General features: G+C 43.1%; 2 protein-coding genes across 3 annotated transcripts in view; one reads left to right on the top strand and one right to left on the bottom strand.

Moving 5' to 3' along the window:
• The first annotated feature begins 881 nt into the window (after positions 1 to 881).
• On the top strand, positions 882 to 8213 carry rnf32 (ring finger protein 32). Of its 2 annotated transcripts, none has more exons than XM_037456554.2 (7): positions 882 to 997; positions 1418 to 1643; positions 1724 to 1866; positions 3287 to 3444; positions 4000 to 4108; positions 7124 to 7285; positions 7966 to 8213. In XM_037456554.2, the coding sequence occupies exons 1-7, from the start codon at positions 983 to 985 to the stop codon at positions 8185 to 8187; spliced, it is 1035 nt and encodes a 344-aa protein (XP_037312451.2). In that variant the 5' UTR covers positions 882 to 982; the 3' UTR covers positions 8188 to 8213. The 2 variants fall into 2 exon arrangements, with proteins under 2 accessions (XP_037312451.2, XP_037312450.2); XM_037456553.2 differs by having other exon boundaries at positions 7118 to 7285.
• Positions 8214 to 8328: 115 nt separating this feature from the next.
• The window catches only part of lmbr1 (limb development membrane protein 1), a 21171-nt gene continuing 16196 nt past the window's right edge, over positions 8329 to 13303 (bottom strand). The window contains exons 12-14 of the mRNA XM_062559357.1: positions 12872 to 12938; positions 11188 to 11349; positions 8329 to 10679 (exon numbers count right to left, since the gene is read on the bottom strand). Coding sequence (XP_062415341.1) covers positions 10594 to 10679; positions 11188 to 11349; positions 12872 to 12938 — 315 coding nt within the window. The 3' untranslated portion in view covers positions 8329 to 10593. The remainder of the gene's footprint in view (positions 10680 to 11187; positions 11350 to 12871; positions 12939 to 13303) is intronic.

Here is a 13303-nt window from a genome sequence, read left to right as displayed (position 1 = left end):
CCCTTAGCTCACAGCACAGGTATGAGCAGCTTAGCTTTGTTCACTGCCTACTCTGACGACAGCTCGGTGAGTCACCTAAAGACACATAGACTAACCTCCTTTGGTCAGGTTCCAACTATTCACTGCAACTCTCTGACAATAAAATAATCATTAGTGAGATTGAGACAGAGCACACCGTTTTCAAAGAGCAAAGATTGTCTTTGCGTGGCAATAGAATGGGATAGAAATAGACACCTTTGCAAATTTAAAACTGTCCGCATTGGCATAACTATTCAGATCTTTGGCTTTAAGAATAAATGACACACTATTAAACTTGAAAGTCATACATCTTGATTGTTTCAGCAAAATGTATAATGAATTAACATGAACGAAGCATTTTAATGCTACAGATTCAGGTAATGGCGTGAAGAACAAATGTAAACATACACTATTTCTTTAGTAAGTGAAGCTCGGTACGGTACAGAAAAGTACAGAAGTAAAGCAAAAAATGTAAACCTCATGTAATTAATAATGTAAATACCCCAGAATGGTAAAGTAGTGCTGTATATGTTTTTGTTAGTGCATCCCTTATTTGTTTTTTTTGTGGCTTAACAACGTAACACACTGCAATATAATTGTATTTATATCTAATGTGTTTAAACCACACACACACACACACAATAAATGAAAGAAGTATGCAACAGCAGTTGGGAAAATACAATATATCGTATATTTATATAGTCACATTCGACTAACATTTGTGTTAATTCATATAACTACATATTAAAAAAAAAAAAAAAAAAACCAAAAAAAATTGGAATCTCAAATATGTAACGAAGCACATGACACAAATAAAAGCATGGGGTTTTTGACTTGTGAAGAACAACCATTCAGCGAACCCGAAAGTCTCAGCTCAGCCAATCAGAGGCGCCGACGAGGCTCCGCGTGGGGAGGAGGGTCTGGACCGGTTACCTGGCAACCGTGTGGACACTGTGTTGATAGTATGGCAAAGCGGAAGGTTTGGACGTTATTTTTCGTTAAAATGGAAAACTATAGAAAATGTATCGTCGGGGTTTCTTCTAATACGTAGCTTCGGTCTCTAGACGTGGTTCAACTTGAAGCGTGACGTTAAAAAGAGGAAAATGGTTCCCGTGCTCTGCTAGCTTAATTAATGAGCACCTGTGTGCATTTAACGCCGTACGGTTCCGTCCATGTGGAAAACGGCCAACCTCACTCTTTAACGTTATCTCATTTTACTTCAATGAGGTCGGAGTTACAATATTTTATTGAAAACAGCAGATAGCTTTTTGCCGTGCGCTTTGTGTTGTGACAGCGTGATTGTGTATTAGATTTTTTGTTGTTGTATTTATTGGGTATCCTGGTCTGAGACCTTACAAAAATGCAGTGATCGGACATTTTATATTAAAACATTTCACAGGGTTTGACATCGAAAGCTATCAACACGCTGGTGCTCAACTCGGCTGCCCTTCAAGACCACATCACACGCAACCTGCTGCATCCAAACGTCCAGCTTCCTGCCCCTTTTCCGAGAGGCGAAAGAAAAGCAGCCCGAATAATACTAAAGCAAACCGGTCTGCAGACACGGGATCAGAGAGAGGAGAGGGAATATGTGCTTGATTCTGCTCTACGCCCCTTAACATTAGGTAAAAACAACCCTGGGAAATGTGGAAACACTATTTATTGTGACCCAGGATATAACCAGTACCTTTCCTATGTGTTCCAGCTCAGAAGTTGGGTTTGGTGGCCTCCCCTGCAGGGAGGATATCTGAGGACGAATGGTCTCGGGTCAAGGCGAGGTCTGTTCTGCAGGGGGACTCTGCACAGCCGTGTGCAATATGCAGGGAGGAGTTTTACCTTCAGCCTCAGGTATTCCCCCAACACAGTACCTATTAGTACTCTGTGAGAGAGCTCTTTTTGTGTGTGTGTGTGTGTGTGTGTGTGTGTGTGTGTGTGTGTGTGTGTGTGTGTGTGTGTGTGTGTGTGTGTGTGTGTGTGTGTGTGTGTGTGTGTGTGTGTGTGTGTGTGTGTGTGTGTGTGTGTGTGTGTGTGCGTGCGCGCGATGTTTCCAACATTCTGTCTGTCCTCGGGGGAAACCTGTGTTTCCATATGCACACATGGTCACATACACAAAGCCCCCCCTGCAGTTCCTGTATGTCCTAATCTGTGTAGACAACTGTACAAATTTACCCATACTGCCTTGGAACTCAACTGTGACGTGATGATGTAGCAATCAGCGTGTTACTGTGAGGGTCATTCAGTCCTTTACACCTTTCCGGTCCCCTTTTAAGATGCCAATCTCCTCAAGAATGTGGGACTAGAATAGGCGGCCTCACAAAGCACAGTTGCCATAGATGCGTATGTAAATATTAGTTTGACTCAGGGGAAAAAAAGTTAATTAGAGCCTGCTAACAAGGGAAAGTGACAGGAGGTAATCTTTGTTGATTTTTCCTGCAAACCATCCTATTCTAAAGATGCGTATTTCGTGGGAAAGTCTTGCATTGAAGCATTACTATGACAATAAAAAATGCTTATAGCAGTGGAGGTCCTTAGTCAGCTGTTTTGATATTGCTTCTTTATCCAGCTCATTCTAATTTTAATACAGTCACAATTCTTTTCTCTAATAGAAGAATATTTGAAATAAAAAGAATGCTCCGCTTTCTTTTACATTTTATTCTCTTTCTATATTGTGTCAATAAACTGTGGCCTTAAAACATTGTTAGAGGTGAAATTTCTCTGTGGTTTAATAGCTTGTCGAGCTCCTGGAAAATGTACACTGCAGGGGGCCCTTTCACTGGTGATGGAGTGTGTTGGTCAGCCCAAAACAATGGGAAATCAATATGCCTCCCCCTGCCCTCCAGAGATCTGAGTAAACTGGATTGTGTGCCAAGCCCAATAGCTTTGGCTGTCTCCTTTCAGACCATAAAAGAATCCCACTCACAGGTAGAAGAGCCTATAGTCCAGATCCCAGCCGGCACACTGGGGGATCTGCTGACTCCCTCTATCCTCTCAGCAAATAACACTTAAAGGCAGACGCATGCATTCTCATACGTGCATGAATACACACATTTAGCTTGGCTTCAGGCTCAAATACACATAGCCTGTGCACAGACTGTATACCGTATGAGAGCTTTTTTGTAAGCACTTGAAAACTCGAAAACCACTACACGCCCAGCAGCCTCCTCTGGAGACCTTTCAAACCATATAGTCAACCTATGAAATTGCATGCATGATACAATTTTCATTTCAGATGCACTAAATAACTTATTTCACTTTCTTTTTTTTTTAGGTGTTGCTGTCATGTTCTCATGTTTTCCACAGAGCATGTTTGCAGGCCTTTGAAAGGTTTTCTGGGAGGAGGTGCTGCCCAGTGTGCAGAAAGGAGCAGTATGAGACACGGGTAATCCACGATGCAGCTCGCCTTTTCAGACATCAATGTGCCATCAGGTACATGCATTAGATCAAGTATTTTGTGCACTTAAATTAAAATACTTTGTTTTTGAGAGATTCAGGATTGTGCATGCTCCCAATTAGTCTCATAATCTCAGCAAGTGATTTTGACAAAAAACATCTTTCTATATTCTATTATAGATGAAATAATCAATATAATTAATAACACGTAATAATGGTAGAGCTTATTTTATCATGAATCAAGGGGATCTGCTTTAAAGGAAAACATGGACTCATGATCAATTTGCTCATATTGGAATTGCACATGAAATTTCTAAATGATAAAATGCATGATGTTTGTATACAAGTTGTGTTTTTTGTGCCGTAGTTGTCTCAGTTGGAATACATGGGACCACACTTGCTGCTATAGTTTTACCTGTTTATTTGGTTTTACCTAATCAAAATGCAACCAATTAATATTCAGTATGTTAATGTGGCCTGCCTTGAAGCTTAGGGCGTCTCCCAATTACAGCAATCAATAAATAAAGTGTTGTATTGACAGAGACTTTTTGAATAGATTTGGATGGTGTGTGTGTGTGTGTGTGTGTGTAGAATTCAAGCACGCTGGCGAGGCTACGTTGCTCGAGAAAGGTACAAAAAATTGAGAAAATCCATCTGTCCAAAAGACACACAGTTGCGACGGAAATTCTTTGAGGCGAAGGTGAGTTTCTACTTCAAATTTTCAGCGATCACAATCAGGTTTTATTAATCAATCATGCTTCTTTTGATCAGACTGGGGTCACGGGGCCCAGCATCCGTCTCCTACATTTCACGCAGGCATTTCTAGACTCTTTAGTTAGTCAAACAAAGCCTGCGACAAACGTCAAGTCTTGATGGTCTCAGGGACTCGCTGACCCCACTGCTAACTTTCAGACACACCTTCACCTGCTCTCACCCTCTCAGGCTGCTTTGATGCTTTGTGAATCATACACTGATGGTCCGCTAATGAGGAGAGAGTTTTGTGTTTTAGTCAAACAGTCTGGACATTCCAGGGTCAACACAAAAGCTTGTCGTCTCCTGTGCATGTTTGGGTTTGAGTCTTCCTTTATCTGTGTGTGTGTGTGTGTGTGTGTGTGTGTGTACGAGAGTAACTGTCACTGTGTTGGATGGGAGAGGGTGAAGAGGTGATGTCGACCAGGATGTTTGGATACCTGAGGCAGGTTGTCATTTCAGGCTTTGTGCTCGAGTTCAATTTTGAACCTATAAATCATGCAAATAAGTGGTTATTTAAAGGTTGGCCCTCAAGAACCACCAGCGGATGGGGTCGTTTGACTCCGAGGCTGCGGGTTGCCTTCAGGGTGGCTCTGAGGAAAAGGGAACATTGCCACCTAGTGAACCTCCCCCATTTGAGGCCTCGGATGACCAGAAGTCTGGTCACCTTATATTTTGACCGAACAGCAATTTTTCAGATCCATCTAATAACCCCCGCTTTAAAATAGTCACACACGACACATGCATTCTACGTGCAATGTCTTCAATGCCCTATCCATTTATATGTTGAGCTGCAATCATGCAGAGTGCTGCAGCGCTTCCAACGGGCTGATTAAGCACGAGTGACAAATATGTGAGGGGCACACTGGTAATGTGATGCAAGGGTCGGAGTGTCCTACCCATCCCCCTGTCGGTCTCTATCCTCTCGCCCATAAACCATGCCTTAACATGTCACGTAAACAAAGACACAGCATTTAACTGGGCCAATTACCTGTGTCCTGACACATTAGGCCGTGTCCTGGTCCACATGCTCAGGATGGAGTCAGAGGCGCTGTCAGCCACTTTACATTCACGTTGTGTGAATCAGTGGTTGTGGGTGGTCATGAGATTGTCTCATATCTTTTGTCACACCGAGGATGATCTTCAAGAGCTGTGAGCTGCGCAGCACAGCGCTGACAGGTCTGATTGACTTGATTTTCAGCGGGAAGACTTATTTGCTTAGCTGACTGTAATGCAAACAGACGTGTTGGTGCTGGGCTGGAACCTGTGTGAGACAGAGAAACCTATTCTTTCCGTATTCCTTGTGATAGCAGGAGGCCATAAAGCATCTTTGTACCACCAAGCCACAGGTGTTACTGGAAGAAGAAAAACAACTCCCACATATCGGCCCATTTTCAGAAATCTTATCAGCTGATCCTGATGCCCAGCTTTCAATTTTTACTCACTTCGGAGGTCCGACCCTGAGTCAACACATTAAGGGGGACACTACCCACATCTAGATGGATTGCCGTGAGATAACGCCTGCGCGCTGTTGTCCCGTCCACATCGCCTGTAGAGCAAGGCAAAGTTCACCAGAGCTGTGCTGTTTGCCTTCACTGTGGAAAAGACAGGCTCATAAAACCATCCATCCAAACGGTCAACTTTGGTTTATTAGTGATAAAAGCGTGGCTACGAAGCAATTCTAATGTCACTATGATGGGCTGAGGGATGGCGTGCGTGTTTGTGTGTACGCGTGCGTCATGGATAGAAAACAAGTGCATTTGTGTGAGGCTAATGCACTCAGATAAATGATTGATAGCATATTTGGTAATCAATTCATTTTGAGCAAATCCCAAATATTTGTTTTTTCTTTTTCTTCTGTGATGGACTAAATGTCTACATGTTTTGGTCTGTTGTTCAGAAAAACAAGCATTTCAAGATTTAACCTTGGGTTTAATGAAGTTGTGATTGGTGTCTTTCCCTATTTTATGACATTTTATAGACAAACTATTGATTTATTAAAATTAATCCACCAATTGCAGCCCTACATGTATGTATAATTTATGTAACCTCAATCACATACTGTCATGAAACTAGTGATAACAAATAGTTTTTTTTCCAGAGGTTTCACCCACATCTATGATCTTCCATAAGTGTTGTCATGGAGATGGTTATCCATTAATTATGACGATATCACTTATGTTATATAAAACATTTAAGTCCATTGATAAATTGCACAGTGCTGTTGAAACATTTACTCTATATAAACATAAATCCTATTCATTCACTATTGAATACGTTTTGGATATAAACATTCATTCATTGATTGTTGCCTAGCAACCAGCAGATGAGTTCCAGGAGGACAGACAATGGAAAGAAGTCTTTAAAGTCAGTCAATTTGAGAATATTAGAGGTGACCGGGCACTTGTTAATTATATTTCAATTTCTTTATTTCCATCCTAAATGTCTAATTATTTTTTTCAAAGCCTCCTTCATTCAGCCAAGGAGAACATTATGGGGGGGATTAAGGAACCTGTCTCCTGGCTAAAATGGAGCGGTATTTGTATGTTAGATAATTATAAATGTCATTGAAGAGAATACAGATTAGTACTTCCATGACACGTCATTTGTAACCTTTTAGTAGTTCATTAGTTTTTGTAATATGCCCAAACACTGTGTATGAAACAGTGGATACGATATGTTTATGATCGTGTAGAAGACAGAAAAGGTGTCAGATCCGTGTGTTTCCACGCTTCCCAGCACCGTCTTCCCTTTTCTTTTAACTGGTTTCCATTAATTCTCCGTGTTAGTGGTAGATGTGACCGTATTGATCTGGCTGTTTAACAACGGCATCCTGTCAGCATGCCTCAGCCATTACAATACACGCCAACAATTAGCCTCCGCTGAAAACACGACTCCATTGTGTATCTGAGTGAAACATGCCTCCTTTGTGTGACTTTAAAGTGCTTTTTCTAATAAGTTGCAGGAGTTGAATGACAGCTTTGTCAGATACTGTCACACCGACACGGAGTCTTTTCTGAGTGATATCAACCGCTCCCTGTCGTCAAGCAGACGAGTGTTCCAGCAGCTGGAGAGAAAGCAAGTCTCTGAACCTCAGGAGGACGATTGGGAGCGAATACAAAGCCAGGTCAGGAGCAAGTCACACTCTGCTGAACCAGAAGCCACTTCTATCACTAAACAAGCCCCCCCGCCCCATAAAAAAATATATCTTCCCCTCCCAGCCTCGCCTTTCCCCTTGACATGTTAACGCTTGCATGGGGACAACGGCATCACAGCTGCAGTATAGAAAGTGCACCTCTCCAGTGGTGATCATTGACTCCATCAAATGAATGGCCGTGGGTAGACTATTAATCCTCTGTGTTTACAAAAAACATGACCCAGTCTGATGATGCACGGCAGGCTTTTCATCCCGTCGGCTGCTGTGGGGCTTTGAAAAGACATTACGGTTTGCGTTTCCTTGAGGCTCCATTGTTGGCTTTCATTGCAGCCAGTGCCATTTTCCATAGAGGGAGCTGGGTGTGTGCAAAGAAGAATTTTTTTTTTCTTTATCTGGTGTGAAAAGGTTGAGCACAAGGCAGGAGTGGCTCAGCCTTGACATTGAGTAGCAAACACTGAATGTGCCTACAACACATACCTTGCACCTTTTCCACAGCAGCTCGTTATGAAGCATTTAACGGTCCTGCGTGTTGGCCCCCAAAAAACAGGAAGCGCTCTCTGGTTAATGATTTTCTTTTTAATTATAAGGATCATTGATATGAACATGTCACAGGTTACAGGAGGTGTATTGTGTATTTCCAACACCAATAGGTGGTCCAGAGAGGTGTATGGGACTGCCCCATCTGCCTGACTGCACTGTGTGGCCCGAGCCTGCCAACAGACGCCACCGCCCTCCTGTCCTGTTCCCACCTCTTCCATCGGCTCTGTCTGGAGGCCTTTGAGGCCTTTTCAATCGAGAGCAGACCTTCCTGCCCCCTGTGCAGATCCATCTACCACAAAAAAATCACCCACCTCGGCACAAATATATCATAATGGCATTTTAGATATTTATGACCTTCAGGTACCCTTTTTTCTGTAATAAAAAGTATTTCCTGAAATGCCAAGTCACCCTGTTAACTCATGTGTCCGTATTCATGTCCAGGGTGTCACAAGGATGAAAAGATGTTCTCAAAGCATTTTTCTACATTTATTTGCAAACAAAGACATCAAAAACAACTAAAAATACATTTAGCAGACTGAGAAATTGTAAAAAAAACACATTCAGAAAATGTACTAAAACTGACATCCAGCGACCAACTGACATGACAGAAATAAAGCTGCTTCACTTACAGAACACAACTTTTGAAATCCGACATGAAATGTACTCTACTAAAAACTTAAGTTAGCTTGAATAGGAAATGTCTCCCAAGTCTTTATGCGATGTTTTATTAGGGGAGGTGCAATTCAATGTGAAGTCTGCAGCGGAAAGGATGTCTGCACCACCATGATGGAATTGGAAAAAATCTAACGCAAGCCATATAGTTAATGTAGTTCATCCAAATCAAGTCATACATTTCTTTTCATACCTTCACTAATTTACTTGACATTTAAAGTGATATCTTGCTAATTTATAATATCTCGTTTTGCTTTGCCAAATCACTGCAGACCACGTTAATTATTCACAGCCCCAAATGAAATTGCACACTCCGTACGAGTTTTAGCCAGTTAAGAATGTGGGTAAAACTGCAAGCAAAGGTAGACAGCTTTGAGTAAAACATTCCCTGTCCCAAGAAACAAGTTCCAAATGCAGATAGAAAGAACTTCTCAATTAATCAAGTCATGATGAAAACACATGTGGTACAACGCCAGAGATGACGTCGTTACATCAACCAACCCAATGCTAGCACATGAAGGAAGCTTCTCACTTCATAAGAGCCACTGTGAAAAAACATTCATGGCAAAGAGCGATGTGTACATTATATCGAGCTGGCTCACAGTGGAAATGTCCAGATGCACCCGTACACCTGTGTACGTGCACGTGAACAAACGACACGGAACAAGAAACAACCTTAACATTAAGCCTGCGAGATGCTTGTCGTTTAAGGCATTTAAGGTGGTTCTGGAGACAAATAACGTCACAGTTTAGAAGTATATGCAGCGATACAACTACATGTAAATCGGGCCTGAGTCACCAAGTCTTTCTACCGGCTGCAAAGTTGCACATTATCACGCCTGCATTCTGTATGCGAAGTTACAGGTTTGCATTAGATTGAGGTGTCCATAAAAAATATATACAACAAAGTACAGATTGCTTAGTGAGTCAGACCCTTATTGGACTCGACAAGAGCCAAATATTTACATCTAAATAATGCAAAAGAGGTATGAAACACACAGTGATATTTACATGTAAATACAACATTTACAAAAATGACCTATTGAACTATTTGACAATTTTTGTATGTGCCATGTGAATTTAAATATGTATTTATTTTGGGGGGGGGGGGGGGGGGATGAGCAGAAATGTGATGGTGTTTTTATTTTAACATGTGCAAAATAGAATTCTCGTAATTCCAACCACAAGCTCAGCTACAAATGCACTGAAGCATTCTGCTCTTTGGAACTGAAGCGGATGCAACTCCAGTATAGTTTCCCATTTGTAGAGTAGCTCAAGTCTAATCAAGAGCACCTAAAAAAAACTTCATACCCTACTTCATACAAACTAACGACATCATCAATAAAGTTAAAGCTCACTTCTGTCAAGCCAAATAAGAAGACGAATGAAGCCCATCAGTTGGGATAGTGCAAATTCATATGTGAATCGTATGGATGACAGTTTTATATATTGGATGAGAGGAGAGAATAACTGACTGACTGACTGACTGCATGCTTCACAAAGCACATTTTGTCATTTTCACATCATAAGCTTTAAAAAAAGAAAGAAAAAAAAAAACTGACTGACACCTTTTTATCAAGCCTGCATCATTTTGCAAAACAGACTACAGACAACTGCTCATGTATCTATCACGCACACACACAGACACACACACACAGACATAAAAAAGTACCCATGTGGAAGAAAAAAAAAAACAGTAAACAGGAAGCAATACTGGAGAGAGGGGGGTGAGGGAGAGGGGGGGGGGGCGCCCTGAAGCAAGACATGGGTGGCTTGAAGTCACAGTCGCGGCTGAGGTCAACGTCAAGGTCCCTGCAGTGATGCCAGTGTACTTCCCTCCTCGGCCTCGTCCCTGGCTCCGTCCCAGACGCAGAGGATGGAATGTCACGAAGCTAAATTGCTCCCGGCCTCCCTTCGCAGCATCCGTCAGACACTGCTCGGGTTTATTAAGTTCCTTCCAATCCCTTTTACCTTTCAGTAGTCAGCCAGTACTGTCGAAATCTCCCTTCGGCTGCTAAGGTGTGTGTGTGTGTGTGTGTGTGTGTGCGCTGATCCATCGTCCCTTTTCACAGAGTTTTCTGATGCCCGTTGGCGGAGAGCTTTCCAGATTCAGGGTCCGTGGGGCTGTTTGACAGTTGCAATTTATCCAGACCTGGGCAGGGGGAGATAAGGGGGAGAAATCTCATTAAAAGAGCCTCAGACTTTCTCTTAGACAGAGGTATTGATGTGCTCCCAGTCCTAGCCCTATCCCGCCCTGTGTATCAAACATCCAGGGCCTGTCGCCACCAGCCTTTGAGACGGGCCCCATCCTCTGTCATGCGTCAGTCCCGCAGCGCATTGGATCGAGCTGCAATTTCCTCCATTTTGTCACTCAAGCTTTTGCTGTCCAGAAATAATAATAAAAAAATAAAAAAAGGCACTTTCTCACCCCCCCCCCCCCCGAAGCCAAAGTGAAGGTCGGTCCTGAGTGTTTCAGACGTGACCTTCATTGGTATGAAATTGGTCACAAAAATGGATTGCTTTATATTCTGCAGAACGTCCAGCACATCAAAAGGCGGGATTGCGATGAAAGATAAAATGGTGCAGTCCGGCTTTATTTGGTTATAGTATATTAAAAAGGTGCTGGTTAGAACCCCTCGAGGATAAATAAATAGATTTACCTAAGGCCTTCAGAAGCTCTTCCCGTACTGCCGAGGTGAATTTTCTCACAAGACAGAGTGTTGTCACGACCGCAAATAGCAGGTTGTACGAAAGGACGATGTAAAAGTTTCCCAGCCAATTAAATCTCCCGAAGTCTCCCAGGAGATCAAACCTGGTAATACCTGCGGAGGACAGAAAAACGGGTAAAAGCAAGTCATTTGCTTTTTCTGCGATAGCGCACACCAAGGAGTTACATTTTTTCCCCAATTCTTTTTTTTCTTGACATCTAGACAAAATGTTCATCAGCATCAGTCTTCCAAGCAGAAGCGAGGGGGGGGGGGGGGAAGAATGTGGGACAGTTCAAGCCAACAATAGCGATCAGGTGTACACACCTCGCCCAGAATGAAGGAGTGGTTTGAAAATAAGCTTTCAATCACCCGATGTGTACATTACACGTCGTATTCATGCACCACAACTTCTTTTTTCTCTAGAAATTAGATCCCGATGTAGCACACCGTAGACTCACGAGCCTTTATGCGCTCTACCCCCCCCCCCCCCCACCCCACTGTAACGTCTTCACAACCTCCGTCGTCAATTAGATCGGGCAATCGATTTGGTCCTGGGAGAGAGGTATTTACAGCCGCAGTAAGCAGTTTGAAAGCATCAAGGACCTTTAACAAAATTGCCTGCGGAGGAGACGACGGAGACCTCAGTCGATGCTCCCCGCCGCTGTGGTCTGACCGCATCCCTCTCCAACGCCGAAAGGTCTTGATCTCGATTTGGTCATTTGAGAAAATTGAATCGGGGTTGAAAAGATGCTCGGCGTTTCAGATGTCAGGGGTAGAGTAGTTAAAGCCACTATTATGCAGCTACATATGGTATTAATCAGGGCGTTATGGGATAGTGAGACTTATTTTCACTGGAAGTGAGCAGCACTTAATATGTGATGTCACATCAAAAATAGACTATTAATGTTCCCCTTTCCTTTTCACAGTGTGCATGCCCCCCCCCCCCTTCTTTTCTTCACTTCTTCGCTTTGTCAAACTCAACTTTCCACTTTTTTTTTTCTTAAGCTCGGAGGCCTTTTCTGTTCAACTCCGTCTGATGCATTTATTCAGCGTCACAAAGCGGAACCTGTTGATATTTTGTAAAGCTCCCAATGAGTCACTGTATGCTCTCACACACACACACACACACACACACACACACACACACACACACACACACACACACACACACACACACACACACACACACACACACACACACACACACACACACACACACACACACACGTTATTTGAACAGCTGTGCTCTGCACTCTGCATGTTTATTAGTGCCATTGTGATGGTGTTACTCCTGTCATTTTTACCCCTTCACCCTTTTCTAGCGTTACTCTGGGAAACTATCGGAGAATTCAAGAAACTGCAAACTTAATGGTCTACTGTTTGTGGCGGGCCCTGAAAACATATCCGGGGGAGGGGCATGGGCTCTTTCTGGTTGTTAGTGGGGAGGTTGTCGTGACATCTCTGACGATTCAGTTCAACCTACGTTTACAACCAACGAGTAGAACGAGAAAGAGAAAATGGATTCCACTCTTACGTCTTTACAGCGATGACGTAAACACACCGAGCTGCTGGTTAGCTCAGCTCAGACCGAAGGCTAAAGGAGAATAATAAATACAACCACGCAGGCTGCACTCACCTAGAGTCCTGGACATCACTGGCAGGGCGGAACTCAGGACCAAAATGGAGACACAGCAACCAATGATCTATAAAATGTATAAACAAAACTTGTTCAAGCACATAATCTGCAGTTACGAGGCGTGCGACGTGAAAAGCACCGACAGGTTGAGCGGTGACGTGCCCACACACGCGCGCGCACACACACATCGCGAGGCGTTAAATTAGTTCCACGTATTGTGCAATTAGAACCTCTGAAGTTGCTCATTACCAGGTTTTCCCTGTTGTCCTTTCAAGCCCTTTCACTGGAGCGTCATGGCTAGTTAACAAGCCTCACCACTCCCAATCTCATTACCAAGTGAATGGGTGCCAAACAGAGCATGCCCCCCCCCCCCCACCCTTAAAAAACCCAACTCTCCCTGTGATGTACAAGAAAGGGGGCTTGCACTTTGCC

The sequence above is a fragment of the Pungitius pungitius genome, chromosome 19 (genome assembly GCF_949316345.1).
Source record: "Pungitius pungitius chromosome 19, fPunPun2.1, whole genome shotgun sequence".
NCBI lineage: Eukaryota > Metazoa > Chordata > Actinopteri > Perciformes > Gasterosteidae > Pungitius > Pungitius pungitius.
Note: the sequence above shows the minus strand (reverse complement) of the source record. Positions and strands in the feature narration are given on the sequence as shown.

Excerpts from the sequence above, each read along its gene's own strand:
- rnf32 (XM_037456553.2), top strand. Across the intron at positions 1,644-1,723 it reads TCTACGCCCCTTAACATTAG|CTCAGAAGTTGGGTTTGGTG; the intron begins GTAAAAACAACC and ends TATGTGTTCCAG. Across the intron at positions 1,867-3,286 it reads AGTTTTACCTTCAGCCTCAG|GTGTTGCTGTCATGTTCTCA; the intron begins GTATTCCCCCAA and ends TTTTTTTTTTAG.